The sequence below is a fragment of the Manihot esculenta genome, chromosome 4 (genome assembly GCF_001659605.2).
Source record: "Manihot esculenta cultivar AM560-2 chromosome 4, M.esculenta_v8, whole genome shotgun sequence".
NCBI classification, from domain to species: Eukaryota; Viridiplantae; Streptophyta; class Magnoliopsida; order Malpighiales; family Euphorbiaceae; genus Manihot; species Manihot esculenta.
In genome coordinates, this window is record NC_035164.2 from 28,316,400 (window position 1) to 28,336,305 (window position 19,906).

General features: G+C 36.3%; 3 protein-coding genes across 3 annotated transcripts; all 3 read left to right on the plus strand.

The window, feature by feature from the left end:
- The first annotated feature begins 3,509 nt into the window (after nucleotides 1-3,509).
- Nucleotides 3,510-4,103, plus strand: LOC122723482 (auxin-induced protein 15A-like). Its single transcript, XM_043955654.1, has one exon. It carries the CDS (start codon nucleotides 3,527-3,529, stop codon nucleotides 3,827-3,829), a length of 303 nt encoding a protein of 100 aa, XP_043811589.1. The 5' UTR covers nucleotides 3,510-3,526; the 3' UTR covers nucleotides 3,830-4,103.
- A 597-nt stretch (nucleotides 4,104-4,700) lies between these two features.
- On the plus strand, nucleotides 4,701-5,323 carry LOC110612948 (auxin-responsive protein SAUR23). The gene has a single exon (XM_021753811.2). The coding sequence runs from the start codon at nucleotides 4,937-4,939 to the stop codon at nucleotides 5,228-5,230; it is 294 nt and encodes a 97-aa protein (XP_021609503.1). The 5' UTR covers nucleotides 4,701-4,936; the 3' UTR covers nucleotides 5,231-5,323.
- A 1,613-nt stretch (nucleotides 5,324-6,936) lies between these two features.
- LOC110613348 (auxin-induced protein 15A) lies at nucleotides 6,937-9,346 on the plus strand. Its single transcript, XM_043955655.1, has one exon. It carries the CDS (start codon nucleotides 8,530-8,532, stop codon nucleotides 8,818-8,820), a length of 291 nt encoding a protein of 96 aa, XP_043811590.1. The 5' UTR covers nucleotides 6,937-8,529; the 3' UTR covers nucleotides 8,821-9,346.
- The last annotated feature ends 10,560 nt before the right edge of the window (nucleotides 9,347-19,906 follow it).

Consider the following 19,906-nt stretch of genomic DNA (forward strand, 5'->3'; position numbering starts at 1 on the left):
AGGGTGAAGCTAGAGCACCAGAAGCCGGCTGGAATGCTTAACCCACTGCCGATTCCAGAATGGAAATGGGAGAACATAGCGATGGATTTTGTAGTGGGGTTACCGGCGACGTCCAACAGACTAGACTCCATATGGGTGATTGTGGATAGACTGACTAAATCTGCTCACTTCATTCCTGTCAGGAGTGGCTACTCTGTGGACAAGCTAGCGCAGGTGTATCTTGAGGAAGTTGTGAGGTTGCATGGGGCTCCTGTTTCTATAGTGTCTGACAGAGGACCCCAGTTTACCTCCAGGTTTTGGCGAAGTCTGCAAGAGGCTATGGGCACAAGATTAGACTTCAGCACTGCTTTCCATCCACAGACTGACGGACAGTCAGAGAGGACCATCCAGACCATAGAAGATATGCTTCGAATGTGTGTGCTAGATTTTGGCGGATCTTGGAGGCAGCATCTACCCTTAGTGGAGTTTGCCTACAACAATAGTCATCATGCTAGCATAGGGATGGCCCCATATGAAGCTCTGTATGGGAGGAAGTGCAGGTCACCAGTTTGTTGGGAAGAAGTTGGAGAAAGGTCCCTAGCAGGGCCTGAGTTAGTAGAGATCACGAACAGGGTGGTGCCCATTATCAGAGAGAGGCTCAAGACTGCTGTTAGTCGGCAGAAGAGCTATGCAGACGTTCGCAGAAAGCACATAGAGTTTGAGGAGGGGGATCTGGTCTTGTTGAAAGTGTCTCCAATGAAAGGGGTGGTTCGTTTTGGGAGGAAAGGTAAGCTGGCTCCGCGGTACATTGGACCTTTTGAGATTTTGCAGAAGGTCGGAAATGTGTCGTATAAGCTTGATTTGCCTATGTCTATGGAAAGAATCCATCCAGTCTTCCATGTTTCGATGCTAAGGAAGTTTGTGTCAGATCCGAGTAAGGTTCTCAGTGAACCAGATGTGGAGATCCTAGGAGATCTCACGTATGTAGAACAACCAGTGCGGATCATTGACACCCAGATCAGAAAGCTAAGGAACAAGGAGATCCCGATGGTGAAAGTCCTCTGGAACCACCATAACATCGAAGAGTGCACCTGGGAGACACGGGAGTCTATGCTCCAACAGTACCCCCATCTCTTTTGAGGTGAGTGTTAGCTTCTTTTGTTCTTTATGTGCTTTATGTTCTGTTCTGTTTGTACTTTGTTTTGAGTTAGAGAGGAACGTTCGAGGACGAATGTTCTTAAGGGGGGGAGAATGTAATACCCGGCTAGACCTCGGTATCGGAATTCCTACGTTCCGGCGGATTTTCCGTTGGAAGTCGGGATTCAAGGATGTCGGAGCTTGCCCTAAGGGTATCAGAAAGGTTTTTAAGATGGTTTTAAGTGTTTTTATCATGTTTGCATGTTTTGAGTTAAGAAAATTGAGTTTTGAAATGAAAAGGCCAAGGGGACAAAAGCCAGGTTCGGCCGCCGAAGGTGAAGTTCGGCCGCCGAAAGTTGCATGGTTTCGCATGCACGTTAGGCCGCCGAAGGAAGAGTCGGTTGGCCACCACAAAAGCCCCTTTGCCCGAGATTTGAGTGTTAAACACTCTGTTTTTGGGTCAAAGGTAGGTTCAAGCTCTCCTTGGTGTGATTTCTCATGTTTTTCTCAAATCCTGCATGTTTTAACTTGATTTGAGCTTTGTTTTAGAGATTTGAGCAAAAGGAAGCAAAGTTGAGCACTTGGAGAGTTTGATTGAGTTTTTCCCCATCTCCAAGCTTGGATCATCAATCCTCTAGTTTTTCAAGAGGTAAGCATGGATCCGCACCTCCCTTTATGTTTAAAGTATGTTTTAAGAGTTTTAGAGATTTTTATGGCATGTTTTGGGGGTATAAACATGAGTTTGAGCATATGTTGATCATATGAGTTTCTATGCGTTTTGTTGTTGTTTTTGAGGCTTGAGCTAGTTTTTAGGCCTCTATATGCATGAGTTATGTTCTTTGTGAGTTGAGAAGTGTTGGTATGCATGTTATGGGTGTTTGATAGGATTTTGGAGGCTGAGAGCATGAGTTGTGCTCGGATTCTGCCTTTCTGGAGAATCCAGGTTCGGCCGCCGAAGCAAGGTTCGGCCGCCGAACCCCTTGTGGAGGCAGTTTCGGCTGCCAAACCTTGCCCCCGAAAGCTAGGCTTTTGGGTGAGAAAGAGGCTTTCGGCCGCCGAAAGAGGGAGTTCGGCCGCCGAAAGTGCATGAGTTTCGTCTCTGGACGAGACTTTCGGCCGCCGAAGGTGCCGCCGAACATGCATAGTTTCGTCTCTGGAGGGAGGTTTCGGCCGCCGAACCAGCCGCCGAAAGTGCCCAGTCCAGCCTTCTTTTGCCCATTTTTCCATGCATGCCTATGATGTTTTAGAGGGGTTTTGGGGAGATAGTAGGAGTTATGTTTAAGTAAGTTTGGTCCTCATTTGAGTCCACCTGTGTAGGTACGGACCCGAGAGACCAAGGAGGCCCACAGAGTTAGAGTTACAGAGACTGCCCAGCAGTTGACAGAGGTGAGTGGAACAGAACTTTATTTGAAAAGTTAAGAACTGTTTTAGCATGATTCATGCATCATTAATGCCATGTTTATGTAGGATGCTTTGCATTAGTATTCACCAAGTTGATGCATTGCATTATTACTTGTATATGTGGATTGGACCGAGGCGATCTCAATAGCCCATAAGTCTGTCATTATTGTATGTCCTGTGTGAGCTCCTTTGGGGCCGGGCATTGACCTTGGATGAGTCCTGTGAGAGCCCTTATAGGGTCGGGCACCATGAGTAGTTAGTGAAAGACCTGTGTGAGCTCCTTTGGGGGCCGGGCACTGACAGAGGGAGTTTTGGGATCATGTCCAATCCGAGATGTGAAATGTTTGTGCAGTGATGCATCATATGATAGCATGTTTTAAATGTGATTTTTTATAGATTCCGCTCACTGGGCTTTAGCAGCTCATCCCTCTCCCTCACCCCATTTTTCAGGGCCTCAGAGAAGAGAAAGAGAAAGAGAAAGCAAGGGTAAAGGCATATGTAATAGTATAGAATAGTGGACGTGATAATGATGTACAGTACAGAGTTTATGTAATGTATAGAAATGATGTAATAGCAAGTTATGTATTGAGTTATAGAATTGTGCTTGGCCCTAGAGTATGTTTATCCCTTTGCACGTGATCATTGTATGATTGAGATAATGTTGTTATGATACGCTAGGCTTGGTGCATGGTAGTCTTTCTATCTCTGTAGTTACTGTATGGTACCATAGCAGGTATCACTCTTCGAGTGCATACAGACAGAGCATGCATAGTCCAGGCTTAGTGGATGAGAAAAGTTTCAAGAAAAGAAAAGATAGTCAAGCAAAGAAAAAAAAAAAGAGTAAGTAACCGTGTTAAGCTTAAGTGTGATCATGTATGGGATTTATCAGGTACACAGAGTTGACAGTAGGCTTACTACGGGTCCCGGCGGCCTTAAGCCGATCTGGATCCTAGTGCCGGTGATGGTCCGGTAAGCGGGCTGTTACACTCTTGTTCGTCCATAACGAAATATGGGTTTCCGTCTACCTGCTATTCTTCGTGCTAAGCAAATTCTTCAGAGGTCTCCTTCTGGAAACCAAACAGCTTCAGCAGCCAGGGATGTGCCAAAAGGCTACCTTGCAGTCTATGTAGGAGAAAAGCAGAAGAAGCGGCGATTTGTGATTCCAGTATCATATTTGAACACACCTTCATTTCAAGACTTATTAATCCAAGCTGAAGAAGAATTTGGATATGATCATCCAATGGGTGGTCTTACAATTCCCTGCTGTGAAAGAATGTTTATTGATGTCATTTCTTGCTTAAATTGTTCATGAAGCGGAACATTGAACACAATTTTGTAAAGGGTGGAGTTACAATGTACAATGTACACAAAAAGCATTAGCATTAATCAATTATTTTTCATTCCTTCAAGACTGTTATAGATTTTGTTCTGCAATTTTCTTTTGCATGAATTTCCTGCTGCAGTACAAATACTTTTTGCTTCACCAGAATAAGGAATCGTTGTAATTTTCCTACATTGTCCACAAGCCCTTAAGAATCTCTAGCAACCATGCAAATTCTTCATTCAATGCAAAATATTTCTGATTCCACATGTCTGAGTCTCTGAGATACAGGAGCTTTAGGCTAATTTGACTTGTACTTTTTGAATGACTAATTAAATTCATCATGATCAATGGAAGATGTAGATATATATACCCCATTCATGGGTTGGACTATCATACTAATTAAAAGTCCTCGTTGCTATACACCGGCTAATGGTATAATTTCTCATTCAGTTACTGCGGCCTCCTGTTTGAAAATACCAAAGTAGCAGAATAATAGTTTTAAGGTTGTAAGAGCTGACAAGGGGTCCCATCTTGATGTGACAATTACCAATTAGTACAATGAGAACATGTGAAATTCAAATAATTGTACTACACAGAGGACCCATGAAAGGCCTATTGTTGGCTGGAACAAGCCCTGAAACTTTTAGATCAGATGGAAAATAGATGGATCGCAGAAAAAAAAAATTGGTGGGTTGGCATTTGGTACCCACCATTGAGATTAGACAGGGCTTGTGATGATCATCCTTTACTGTTTACTATGCTAATATGGGCCAGGTTTTGTTGGGATATAACAGTGACCTGGTAGGAGCAATAAATGACTTCCTGCTCAGAGCTTTTATTAAAAAAATTTCAGGAAATAACAAGATTTTCCTCTCAACTTATCCTTGATTTTCCTGACAAGTAATTGCTAGACAGGACCATGTGATCCTTGAGTTACCTGTGTCTCCTAGCTCATCTATTTATACACATGATCAACTATCACCCCACACCCAACTCAAGTCATTAACATCATCTACTTGCAAACCAAACTTTCCTTCTCCTTTATCATTTCTGCTAATTTTCAGCTCCCAGAGAGTAAACATAAACAAAGTAGCAATGGCTATTCGTTTTCCTGCTATTACACATGCTAAGCAGATACTTCGCCGATCAAACTTGATTCCAAATTATCAATCTGCTTCTAGCTTTACAGATGTTCCAAAAGGCCACTTAGTAGTATATGTTGGAGAAGGCCAAAAGAAGAGATTCATAGTTCCAGTATCATTGTTGAATAAGCCATCATTTCAAGAATTGCTAAGGAAGGCTGAGGAAGAATTTGGGTTCCATCATCCAATGGGTGGTATCACAATTCCCTGCAGAGAAGACGTCTTTATTGATCTTACTTCACGTTAGCTCTGAAAATCATCAAAGACAGTTTTGTACATTGTGCACATTATTTGTTTCCCAATGAGATACAAAGATAATTATAGTTCTTCTTTTATTCAATAGTGCCTTATACTCTATGATGATTTCCATAGCCAGGGTAGCTTTCACTGATTTTTTTTCCAGTGTTTTCTACACATCAACTTAATTATTAAAAACCATAAATGCTGACCCTACCGATTTAACTAAACCTCCTAAGCAAATCTTGTATCTGTTAAAGCTCCATTGAAAAAGCTAAGAAGAGTTTGGTGTTGGTCATTGAAAAACCTCCTAAGTAATACCTTGCACAGAAGGCAATTTCTTTCAGTTCCCTGTCATGACCAATTAATCACAATCAAATAGTGCTAAGAAAGAATATTCTCTGTGCAATTGAAATGTGGAAATTCTTTGTGGGAGGAATATATAAACTAGTTGTCAATTTGAAGATACTAATAGAAATTACATACATGGAATTGTCTTGTGGATTGTAATTGTGAATCAATTCCAAGTGGCTCATAGAAATTATGGTCTTAGAGCTTCTCTCTCTCTTTTCTACCCCTTATCATTTAGGCTTTTTTTTGGCATGATTCATTTTGCAAACAAGAGTTCAAATAAATTCTTATAAAATCTTACAGGATTTTAAATCCTTTTAAAATGATTTTTTTAAAAAAATTAAAAAGGATTAAATTTTTTTCATTACAAACAAGAGAATTGTTAAAAAGAAAATTAATTAAATTGAATTCTTATAAAATTCTTGATTCCAAACGGATGGCTAAGCTTAAGTGTCATTTTATTAGAAAGATACTTGCAGTCTTTATGGAAAATATTTATTCCATACGTTCTGATAAAAGGGTTATTTCTGTATTTGAATGTGTAATTCTTACAATTCATAGCATATTTTTTGTTCCTCAAGAAGCTACCATATAATTTTAGTTCCCACTAGAAAGCCTGATGTGGACTTCCATTAGATCTTGATCCAATATTGTTAGGCATAATATTTTAACTTATTGATATGCATTTCTCAGTGAATAGGAGTGTGCTCCCCAATTTTAATAAGCTTTCTATCCTATCTATTTGTTACAAGTGGTCCCCTGTAGGGAAAATGAGGTGCCATTGCATCCACCTTCTAGCCTTCCTTTTTCAGTGCTTCATCAGCTGGTCCCCCATTGGCTTATCCCAGAAATTGTAGCCAACATAAAAGATACGAGTAGTTGGAAGACAAAGCCATGTGATGCCTTCTTGAGCCAACACCCCAAGTAGACACAAGTAAATGGTTCTCAGCCACAGACTGCTGTTTTGCAGGATAGCCTGCACAGTGTTCACTTCTTCTATATATACCTAGAAACTGATCAAGAGCAACTCAAGCATTCACATCCTCTGGTGATAGTTTTTCCATAAAACAATACATCAAGAAACATACAATGGGAGTCAAATTGGCTGCTGTTCTTGCTAAGCAAATAAGAAAAGCATCTCCAACTTCATTTGATGTCCCAAAAGGATTCATATCAGTTTATGTTGGGCAGGCCCAGAAAAAGAGATTTCTGATTCCTGTGTCCTACTTGAATCAGCCTTCATTTCAACATCTGCTTAGTTTGGCTGAAGAGGAGTTTGGTTTCCATCATCCAATGGGTGGCTTAACAATTCCCTGCAGAGTGGATACTTTCAATGCAGTCATCTCCAACTTGAGTAGATCATAAGAGAAAGCATTTGACTTTTTCGTCAGGAATTCCCAAATTCAATTGTAAATATGAGTTGTTACAGGATTAAAAAATTTTGCCAAATGAGAAAATTTTTTGGATACAAATTATTGCTTTCTTGCTCACTCTGTGTTCTATAGTTTTTATACTTCCCTCTCTTTTGTCAAACCTAATTCTTGATGGTTGATTGAATTGAGTTATCATATCATCTCTATAATATATCAGACTCATAGAACAAATACTAGCACCCACATCCCAAGGAACATGAAATTTCTAACAGAAGAACTTACCCTTACAGAAGTTTTTACCCTCACAGTTTCAGCTTTCAGCTTGTCTTTGGTTTGTCTTCACTTGTAAGGCATGAAATTAATCTTTAGCTTGCCCATTAAATTTGAATTCGCAAAAAGTTAAATTAAGTCGAGTAACAAATGAATCAATATAGAATTCAGAAGATTTCCAGAATTCAGTTGTTGCTTAAGTCAGTTTTTTATTTTCTTTTCTTTAGTCCAAAAATTGCTGATTTTTCTAATATTTATATCTTTTTATTGTGACATACAATTGAAAGTTTCACAAGCAATCAAAAGATTATTAAGAAAATGGAAGAAATAAATTAGTTGGAAATTATGTTATTGATTGAATTTAGCTAATTGTCTCAGCTTCTTAGTCCCACATATTCTTCAACGACATGTCTAAGCAATATCCAATCTCTATGAGGAAATCAAATGGCTCATCTCTTTAGCAGACGTTGCATAATGGATATGAATCCTCACTACCCAACATTTTGTTGATTAGTGACAAGGCAAGACCATGTGAAATACCCATAAGCTTCCAAGTTCTTGTGCTTAGGATATTACAGCTTTCTTCTAAAAAATATAGAAAAAAAACACAAACCTACATTATCACTGAAGACATTACAATATATTTTAATTAAAATACAGTTATCACCTATAATGTTTTTGGCAAAAAATAAAGTTTTTAGTTTACAAGAGGAGACAATGGATCCCATATTCATGTGAAGTACAACAAGGTTATTGTGAAATTCAATTAATTGTACTACATAGAGGACCCATGGAAGGCCTGTTCCTGGTTGCAACAAGCTCTCACAGATGGACCAGAGAAAAGGTGGGGTGAGGTTTTGATGACTAGTCATGGTAGCCTGGTATGACATCTTTCATGCACTCTTCATTGGGGTTTGTCTCCCAATTGCATGCCCAAGAGCCACAAATGACATCCTGCATAAATTTTATAATACAAAAAGAAAAAAGAAAATCAGGATATAACAAGATTTCCTGTCAGCCTCTCCTTAATTTTCCTGACAAGGAATTGCTATACAGGACCATGTGATCCTTGGGTTACATATGTCTCCTGCTAATTAAACTCCACCAAGAGGCCTCCTCACCATTCATATATAGTATCAGATCTTCTCACATATCCCTGGCATCTATATATACACATACATCAACATTCAAACCCACACCCAACCCGAGTTCTCAAGTCATCACATCATCTACTTGCAAACCAAGCTTTCCCTTCTTCTTCTTTATCATTTTTGCTATTTTTCAACTCCTAGAGAGTTAAAATAAACAAATACCAATGGCTATTCGCTTTCCTGCTATTACACATGCTAAGCAGCTTCTTCGTCGATCAAACTTGCTTCCAAATCAATCTGCTTCTAATTTTAAAGATGTGCCAAAAGGCCACTTGGCAGTATATGTTGGAGAAGGCCAAAAGAAGAGATTCATAGTTTCGGTAGCATTGTTGAATAAGCCTTCATTTCAAGAATTGCTAAGGAAGGCTGAAGAAGAATTTGGGTTCAATCATCCAATGGGCGCTATCACAATTCCCTGCAGAGAAGACATCTTTATTGATCTTACTTCATGTTAGACTTGAAAATCATCAAACAATTTTGTACATTGTACACCTGATCCTTTTTTTCCCCCTATGAGATATAAAGATAATTATAGTCCTCTTACTCAACAGTGCTTGCTATTCTATGATCATTTCCAGAATAAGGGTAGCTTTTCTCTGATTATTTTGCTCTACTTTCTACCTAGCAACTTAATGATTAGAACCCATGAATGCTGAACTAACAGATTTAACTGAACTTTCAATGAGCAACTAAAAACTAGAAACTATGCTCCAGCTGGTCATTATTTTACAGGTTGTTCTTCTTGAAACAGCTGGTCACTTAAATAATCTGTAGCTCATCAGTCACAAGTAGTCTTTGCAGGTTGTTCTTCTTGAAACAGCCGGTCATTATTTTACTAAGTCCAACAAAATGGCTTCACTAATCACTTTTTTGATACTTCAACTCAGAATTCAGGACAATTCATGAGGTGCAGTTGGATTTGGAAAAAATTATGTAATGTTAATGGATTATACGAATCATGATTCCCTCTTTTTCTCTGTTTCCTTCTTTCAGTAGGCGTGAAAGCTTCATCTTACATCCTGCTTTCTTAGTTTTAGATCATTTGTTGTGGAATAATAGATGATGTCCCTAATCTAGACATCACTTAGCAAGCATAGTCCTAATTGACTGATATGAATCCTCTGGCCCCTATCTTCTTATCCCAGCAGCTATTTAAGTTCAGGCAATAACATTTTCAATTTTAGCATATTTGAGTTCTATTATCTTTTGAAAGATCCTTCAACTCAATATCTTTGTTAACATCATCTACGGTAATGGCAGAATTGGCTAATATAATGGCTGAAAATCATCCGGCATACGTTGCCTTCATTACAAAATTGAAGCATGTACTCTAATACTTAGTTCACATGATATCACTAATCAAGGATGCTAAAACCATCTAAATTGGTTCCCTTTCAGGCAGCAGCATTCTTGCTCTATATCAGGCAAAAGAACAAATCCTGCGCCTTAACCCACACTCTCCACATTTTTCGTTGCTGAAAGCAACTTGATTTTCTGAGATTTAACCAGTTAAAAAAGGGCATATGGGTTGAAGGTCAATTTCAGGACAGAATTATAATGATGGCTAATCCTATCCCTATGAACTTGACATGTCTGACAAAAGTACTAGCCCTCGCAGTTTCAGGATTTCATTTATTTCCAAACTTATAGGCATATTTTTGTTCTCAAAATTCCTTCTCATTTTCTCCTTCTCAAGTTATAAGATACATTCTGTCGTCCCTTCATTATATATGCAATAGAACCTGAATCATCATGTCCCAAGCATCTTCCTGACCTACAAAATTTGTTCCAAATCCTGTTGTGGAAGTATATGATGAGCATTGATTATCTTATTGTTGATGTTTGTAATAAGATAAGAAACAATCGGCAACTTTTGTATATTTTATCAGCTGAAATAACTGTATGTTTATATAAGAATTATAAAAATTTATGAAGGCAACTTCTAAAAATCCTCATTCCTTAAATGAGTATAATGCCCAACTAATTATGTGAAGATAGGAGACTCATTAAAACTCTAAATGCATCTCGAATAGAATATTTTTCTAACAAATTGGGTATAATAAATATTTATACTCCAACTTAAAAGAGTGTTAGAGTGTAAATATAATTGTACTATAGGCTAATTAATACTAATTAATTAATAGAAAATTTTTAGAAATTATCTTAACAAGATATTATAATTTATATATAAATACACTTACTAGAAAAAATATAAAGAGATTACCCAATTGCTTATTGTTTTATTACAAAAGGAATTTAAAATTGATTAAATAATATTATAAATCAAAAGATTTACACTTGGCATTTGGACATGATTCAGACAGAAATTATTTTTGGACAATTTTATTTTTTTATTTATTTTCAAAATAATTCAAATTTTATAACTGCTCACAGTTACTCAAATTTGTCTATTTTTTATTTATTTTCAAAAGTAATTCAAATTTTATAACCGCAGATAGTTACTCAAACATATTTATATATTTGAATAGGTGATATCAACAGTTACAAATCGTTATCTTCAAATCCTATATATTATTTCTTTCTTACTCATTTATTTTTGTAATTTGAATTTTTTCTAAAAAATTATAAAATTATTATCCGTAATTTTATTGGTTTTATTATATCCTAAAAAAAATGTTGCAACAACTCTGCAGCAACCATCAATTAACTCCTGACAGAACATGTTTTCATTCACGCCTCAAAGTCATCGAGTCTTTTCCATCCACAAGATTTAAATTCAAGGTCTGGCGTCTAACTCCTTCTATTAGATCCAATCCACGTTGATATAAATATCTTACCCACTACTTAAAATCCTTTTACATGAATGCTTTTACATGCATGCCTTTCAATCCAAGTCTGCAACTATTTGTACAGCTTAGTTAAACATTATCAATTATGAGAACCTTAATCTCAAAAAGATCCTACTACAAATAAAGGCAAGTCAAGTTAGGCCAAAATGATCGGTGGCATATATAAGTGCTGTGAAGTTAACATATATCTATGTAAATTCTTAACCAGAAAATGTGGTCCATGTCATATCATCACTAACAAAAACATATGCTTAATTAGATGTCAGAACCATGTCCATCAGTCCAAAGAGGACACCTTCTGGGAATTAACCTTTAATAATTTGAGTACAAGCCAGACTCGCTGTTTGTCACAAGCCTGGCCCTAATCCAAAAGCCATTTACTTCAAGGCCCGCCAATAATTGTCTCAAGGATAGCGCCGTTGGAATGCAAGAATTGCGGGCCTTTTGCCCATTCAAGTTCAAAAAATATATATATAATCCAAAACCTTTCCGGACCTGGGTGAATCAAAGAAGCCCAAAATTGCATCCTCTATAGTCAAAATATTTTGAAAGTAAGCCTAAATTCACCCTCGTGCTTTGTTTTTTTTAAGTAAACCATGCATTAATATTAGAAAAACTACACAGTACCAGCTGCAAAAGCTGGGACCGAAGACCAGTGCTTAAACTGATCATACATGATAGAATTCCTAGCTAACTGATGAGCTACTTCATTCGCTTGGCGAGAAATCCACAGGTAGAGAGATCCACTCCATGATGCAAATAATAAACACAATCATGCACCACATTAGCAAGTTCAGATAGGTCTCCATCAGGTTGAGTCACTCTCCTGACTATGTCGAGTGAATCACATTCAAATTGAACGTTAGAAAAATGATGTTCTACTATCCAAGAAAGTGTCTGCCTAAGCGCTGCGGCGCTACAACACACATTGCCCATCCTGTACACGCTATGAGCACATTGCCCACTTCATCTCTTACAAAAAAGCCAAACCCTCTCCTTCCCTGGTGATCAAATACCATTTGCATCAACATTGCACTTAAAGAGAATCTACACTGGAGGAGTCCAAACAGGATGCCCTGTACCACTTACATGCCTGCTGGAATTCCTATTAGCTCCGGTCACGAAATTTCATAGAGTCATTTGGTCTGAATGCTACATGAAGAACATAAGCCAAGCTCTTTTAAGTCTTAGAGTAAATAAACGAGTAGATTCTCCTTTTGAATTAGTTCATTTGGATATTTAGGGACCATGTCCAATTGGATCTAAGATTGGATTAAGATATTTTATTACTTTTGTAGATAATTTCTCTAAAATGACTTGAATTTAGTTTATGGAGCATTATTTAGAAATATTTTCTCATTTCTCTACCTTTTGTATTAAAATCAAAACTCAATTTAAGGTTTTTGTATAAATTTTGCGAAGCTATAATGCTAAAGAATATACATCAGAATCATTCAAGGCTTATATGACTCAATATAGTATTCTTCACTAATCATCATATGTTGATACACCCACTCAAAATGGGGTAGCCGAAAGAAAGAATTGACATCTTCTTAAAACTGCTTGAACTCTGTTGTTTCAAATGCAAGTTCCTAATAATTTTAGACCGATATTATCTTTACTGCATGCTTCCTCATTAACCGCATGTCTTTCATAGTATTAAACGGTAATACTCCTTGTAATATCCACTTTCCTAAGAAGTCGATATTTCCTCTGGTACCACGACTTTTTTGCAGCACTTGCTATTTTCAAGATGTCAGACCTCATGTAACGAAATTTGATCCTAAAACTTTAAAGTGTGTCTTTTTGAGGAGATCAAGACTCTAGATGAAAATCACACTTCGGAACTAGTTAATTTACCCTCTAGCAAGAAGACTGTGGGCTGTAAATAGGTTTTTGTCATCAAAGTCAATACAAATGGTTCCGTAGCAATACTAAGGCCCATCTTATCGCTAAAGACTATGCACAAACCTATAGCGTTGACTATTCTTATATTTTTTCTCTTGTGACCAAAATGACATCGGTTCACTTGTTTATCTTCATAGTTGTTTCTCAGCATTGGCTTTTAAATCAGTTAGATACCAAGAATGTATTTTTATACGGTGACCTATAAGAGGAGGTGTATATGAAGCAATCACCTGAGCAATAAGCTCAGGAAGAGTATGAAAAAGTCTATCATTTGAAGAAATCTTTATATGCTTTGAAGTAAAATCCCCGTACATGATTTGACAAGTTTAGTAAAGCTATTTAAGAATTTGAGTTAAAAAAAAAAAAAGCAAATGTGACCACTCAGTCTTCTATAGAAATTTAAATACTAATATTATTCTTCTCATTGTGTATGTTAATGATATTGTCGTTACGGGAATGATAGTGCAGGGATCTCTTTCTTAAATTAAAATAATGTGTATTTCGAACCCAATACCTCTATCTCTTTTACTGATACATAACCTTTCCAAACCAACAATATGTAAGCCATTCGGTTTACATCCCTATCAAAATGAATTTATTATATGCTCAAGCTCCGTTCACAGGAAAGTAGGCAAAAGAAATACACTCGCATAATATGTAGAAATAGCTTAAGCAACTGATTTAATGAGATTTCATTTCATGCCCTTGATAAAATTAAGCTTCGCATAATATGTAGAAATAGCTTAAGCAACTGATTTAATGAGATTTCATTTCATGCCCTTGATAAAATTAAGCTTCCCTTTCCAACCGTGTAATTACTTCCAAAGTCGATCTTTTAGAAAACAAAATATCTGTCTTTACTCCTGCCAATTAATGACGGAAGCCCCAAATAACACCCATGATTCAGAGCCACACATACCCCCCAAACAGTTCGATATGGCAGCTTTGATACCTCCCGTAACATTAGAGCCGAAGAAAACTGCTGATTTTTTAAAATTTACCGCCTTCCCGGACGCATCCCCATACACCTTTAGCAGAGATTTAATAGCCCCATATTCTAATTTTTTGCTCCCTAATTTTGTTGTGTTGAGTAGTGGCGAGGTTGAGAATTCAAGAGAAGCTCACCAGAAATAAAATGAGCCATTTATCATTATATGATAGGTTCAAGTGGAAATGTATTGATGATGCATCTAAGCTAGGGTGTCCTAAGATACACGGGAAGAGGGAATTTCAAGTGTTTGGCATCGTGATTTAAATAAATAGGACTAAATATCATTAGCTTGAATAGTGATTACAGTTGAGATTCAATTTGGATTTTGCTTTACTTAACAATCTTTGATCTAATGATCAAGGGAAAACTAAGGGATTTAATCTTTTTCAATGGACTGTTCTCCTTCTTCATCCTTACTTTCTTTTCCTAAGGGATTCACCTTTTGCTTTTCAGATGTCAGCAAGACACTGTCCTAGAAAAATTAGTCAAATAATTCCCCAATTTCATGGACAAAAAAAATGCTAAAGAATCACATTCTGATGCACCTCTATCTTTCTTTCTTTAATTTCTATATGAGTTGAGAGTTAGCCATCCTTCTTCAAGATGGAACCAAATGGTTGTCATTTTTTGAACCCACATGCACTGAAGCATATGCTTCTGATATCCTGTTGCATGTTAGATCCCAAATGACTAAGAGACTTTATCTTGACCTCAAACTCTGCAGCAAAACAAGCCTAAATGATCCTGCATGCACCCCATATCTTTAATTATATTTAGCTAAGATGGAAGTAGTACTGATTTTATTACATCCGCTTGAAACTTCTAACATGTAGAAACTGCATGCACCCCATATTTCAACATTTGCACTTGCAGTCTGGGACCATCACATAGATGCATGGCTTTAATTGTACTGTCAAAGTGGGTGATTATCCCAATTACAGAGTAATATTCATTCAGTTACTTGATGGAGGTGCATTTTTGTCAATTACTGAAATTATATTTTGCAGGCTTCAAAGAAAACTACTTCAATTGGATTGTCCTAAGTTCTAATCTTTGTTAATGACAGCTCTTTAAAGCACGGTGAGTAGGAATTATAACATTAATGTTAATTTGTAAACAAAGTTTTCATTCACAATTGCTTGCTAGTTAAAATTGAAGACCCTCAGTACTATATTAAACGACACAAAGTTTGTTCGTTTAGTTCTATTTTGATTTTGTTGTGAAGGCAAGCATCTCATAGTTGTTCATTGTTTGAAATTGTTGAATCCCACAATAGTTTGAGATAGGGTAACGATGCACCCTCCCCATCCTTCTAGAGTGAGTTAGAACTGACCTGATCTAAATTTAACATGATAGTGTTAAATTGCACATTAGTTTGGAATAAGTGTTGGACATTTCTCGCTCTTAAACTAGTTTTTGAAGTGAGTAAGGCATTATCCAAATTTAACATAAAGTTTTTAAAACAGTTTCCTTAGTTTGCATCTCACCAAAGCTATATCATACAAAATGGTGGTATTATTGTAAAGAATGCCAATCATAGTATCAAAGCAAGTTGGGTGAACTGGAGAAACGTCACAGGAGTCCTGTGTGATCATGAAATTTGAAGTAGGACCATAATTAGACCAGCTATGATATATAGCAGCTAAGTATTGGGCAATGAATAAAACATGTGACAGTTCTAGTCTAGAAGCAATGAGGATATACTAAAAAGGACATATGAAAATATTGACCAGATAAGGAACAAATGCATGCATATAATAGAAGTAAAAGTAGCATTTATCAAGAAAACGTTGAGAACTGGGATATTGAAATGATTTGGACATGTGAATCATAACTCATAGATCAAAAAATGCACTAGTAGAAAGAGTTAAGCATATTGAAGTTGCAGGAGAAAAGTAAGCAAAGGATAGGCCTAACTTGAGAGGAAGTAGGGGAAAAATATGTAACCACCTTAAACCTTTCCAAGTATGTATCCTTAAACTAGATGGAACATAGAAAAATGATCAACCCCAACAAGTTTGGGATTAAAACTTTAAGTACAAAGAGTTTCTGTACTCTTTCTGACATGGAGCCATAATACAGGACATTTCAATAATTCTTTCAATTTTCAATAATGTCCTTAACATTTCAATAAATAAGCATATACAAGCTGCTCATTTCAGACTTCTCTGCAGCTTTTCACTTATTGGAAATGATCACATAGACAATCAATGAACTCATTTCTGGAAATTGAAACTACTTGTAGTGGTGAGGCATAGGCATGGCTATTTGGTAGTTTACTCTCACACACTTAAATTCACCCATTTGATTTTGAATCCTCAGAGCCTTACTAACTTATTGCAAAATTCAGACAACATATAAATTTGATAGATGGAGAACATCAACAGTTGAAATCTCCCTCTGACCAGTGACTGTAAATTACTGTTGCAAATTTCTGGAGATTTCTACTTCACATTTTTTTTTTCTTTTTTGTAGCAGTAGCACATGACGGCTTAGGCATGTAACAATACATAATATTTGTTGTCACAACAGTTGAGAGTTTTGACCCTTTCATGCTTATATATTGAAATGTATCATTATATCAATAAACATAAGGACATTCTCTATACTTGGGCTATTTTGAATTAGAAGAATTTTGCTCAACTGTCTGCATCTGAAATAAATGCTTTAATTTTCTTTCAAGAATGCACTTGATATGCATAGATTAATCAATTAATCTCCCAACTTTCAAAATAATGTTAACAAAAACAGAGGCTGGATGTTAACCAAATTACCTCTGTCTTGGATTCTCTTATCTGAGTCTTCTAGTTCAGGATATTAAAGTTCTTTTATCAGAGATTAACGATATCTCTATGCTTTATGTTAGAAAAATCTGCGAATCATTGTGCTCATGTTCTTGCGAGTCGTTGTTTCTGTGTCAGATTTGAATGAATGAAGCTCTTGCCCTCCATCTATTCTATTGGATATATTATCTCATGATTTGCCTTAATTCTATGATAGTTTTATTCAAAAAACAAAAGTTGTTTGCATACTGCGAGTTTGTAACCCTAAATGCATCAACATCCTTAGTTGAATTCAGACTCCAACCTTCTTTTAGTTATCATATTTCTGCAGAGGCCATATTCTCATAGTGAAAAAACTCCTTCAATAAATTATAACTGAATTAGAGATGAGGGCCCTTACCAAGTACTTGTATCAGTCCTTGTGATGCCCTTTGCAGATGGTAATGGGGTCATCTTTTCTGGCATTTTGATGGGATGTACTTGTGCTGTCATCTACATTTCAATTCCTTTGTCACATTGGTCTTGCTTTCGCACTTACCAGGTACAATCCTATCCTTGCATCTTTATTTTTCTCTTTTAAAGTGGGTCCTGCTAAAATAATATTCTCTTCTTACAACTGGCTGAAGTCCATCTCTATCTAGCCTAGGCTTTTTATGGTCAATGTCCTAATCCGATCATTAATGCTTGTTCAATTGTCTTTTTAGTTTGGTTTATGTTAATACCTGTAAGTCTCTTAGTTTGATCTTACCGGCTAGTCTGCATTCCAGGGCCCTTTACATCTGATTGCTGTCTTTACAGCCCATGTGAGTGTGTTTATTTTTTGCTTGTTTGCATTTCTGTGGCATCACAATCTGTTATCTGATTGTAGAGTATACCTAAAATTATAAGACATCATCTGGTGAGAATATTTCAACTGATGAATCACATCATCATTAACTTACATCATGCATTTTCTGGAGGACATCTCAGCTTGGTTTGTTTCAACTCAGATGAGTGTGAATTGTTTCCCTTTTGCATCTGATAATATGAGTTCCTTGTTCTCTACTCATGTGAGCTTAACAAAACATAGTCGGTCCTAACCCCGGAAAATGAGGAGGATTGTGGTAAGTTGACAACCTACGTGAATTCTCATAATAGAATTCCTTTTAATATAAACCAAGAGAATGCAACTTGTAAAGCTTGTGGTGTGAGGGGCGGCAAATAAAAGAATCTAAATAGACGGTAGTGAGGATTTGCTAAGTAAACTGGCCATTTGAAGAAGTTGAATTGATCTTACAAGTAACAAGACCTTACTATGTTGTCTTTACAGAAGAGTTTTGGGGGGGCAAGAGTAACATGGGCTTCATGTGCTGAACAATAGGAAGGGTCACTATCAACTTATAAAGAAAATCCTTGCTCTCAAATACACTCCACAGGGCATCACATTTCGGTGAGATTGGTGGGCCTCTCCAGACTGCAATTTTTATTGTCCACTCTTTCAATCAATCTCAGTCACAGAACATGAAAACCTTCACTAATAGACTGCTATGCCAAGTATAGTTTGTTTACATCTCTTCTGTGTTTTAGCTGTAGAAAAATTCAGAACTCACCCTGACTATATATCATGCACCCATGAATAGAATTATGTAAATGTTGGGCAATTCTAGCCTAAATCTGGTCCCCCATGTATTCAAGACATAAACAAGTGGATTCCAATTAATTTTCATATAGGAGAATCTACTTATTTGTATTTTCAGTTTTTTTTTTTTTTTTCGGTTTATTGTAGAATATATATATATATATATAAGTTTTTCTCTTAAATATGTGTATACGTGTGTGTGAGTATATCAATTTTATTATATTTGTGACTCATAAATTATATATTATTCATAACCTGTGAAATTCCTAATTGTAAATTATTTAGTTTTTGTCCATTGTGTTGAGAGGCTTTTAACCATTATGGATGTAGAAATATAATATTTGATGTTGTATTTCATAATAAATATTACAACCTATTTATATATAAAAGACGGTATCTAAATAGCAAAGAAAATCAAGTCTATAATTATACAATCCCTAAGATTAAACAACTAACACATCTATCAATATTTACTTCTTATATTAATATATTTACTTCCTATAATCTATAACAATGGAGAAATCTTTGCTTAATTAAGAAGAAGGGTTTTTGTCTTGTGGATGACTTATATCCTGTACAATGCAATTCTATAAGGGAGAAAGATGTTTCGATTTAAGATGGAGAAGGGTATTGTTTAAATAATTGAATAATTAATAGAGGGGAATGAGAAGGAACTAACTAACATATTTACTACGAAAATTAATTGGGATAAATAGATGGTAGAAGACGGATGTATGTAGCATTATTTTAAAAGGTGAATTACAATAAAATTTCATATTATTTGTGATATTTTGATGCTCGCTATGTGGACATGACCAAATGGAGAATATGTACTATTTCAAGACATTCACTTGGTAATTGAATTAGAGTTACAACTTTGATGTCATTTCTTATACCTACTAATAGCCAATAACTCAAGGTGTATACACATTTATGCTTGTGAGCACACATGGACATTCTAGGGTTTGACAAAAAGCAAAAGGAGAATATAGAAACGCCATACACTGTTATCACTTTCTGGGTCTGAGAATATGTAGATATTAGTTTGTTTGGAAATGGGAAGATTTCAGTGGTGCACATTTTAAGAATAGTAAGTAATTAATGTTTGATAATTAGTGTTCTATTTTAGTGGTGGTACGTAGTTTGAGCTGGACCACATATGATAGGATTATTTAGGAAGCCCTAGCTCTTTCGTTTACACTTTTTCTTACACTGCTCAGCTCAGCTGGATATTTAGACGGGGTTTGCTGATTGTCCTTTGTGAGTACAACCCAATCGTACCCAACTTTGCCTTCTCTATTCCCTAGCTAAATTCTAGGGTGAGAAGAAGAGCACATAAGCATAAAATTTCTCCCATTTATGAGAAAGGGCAACGTTCAAAACAAACCAGTATTATGTGTTTCATCAAAAATATATAAAAAAGATTAGACT

What these genes read in the sequence shown, in the direction of transcription:
- LOC110612948 (XM_021753811.2), top strand. Translation starts at nt 4,937, where the DNA reads ATGGCTATTCGTTTTCCTGCTATTACACATGCTAAGCAGATACTTCGC.
- LOC122723482 (XM_043955654.1), top strand. Translation starts at nt 3,527, where the DNA reads ATGGGTTTCCGTCTACCTGCTATTCTTCGTGCTAAGCAAATTCTTCAG.
- LOC110613348 (XM_043955655.1), top strand. Translation starts at nt 8,530, where the DNA reads ATGGCTATTCGCTTTCCTGCTATTACACATGCTAAGCAGCTTCTTCGT.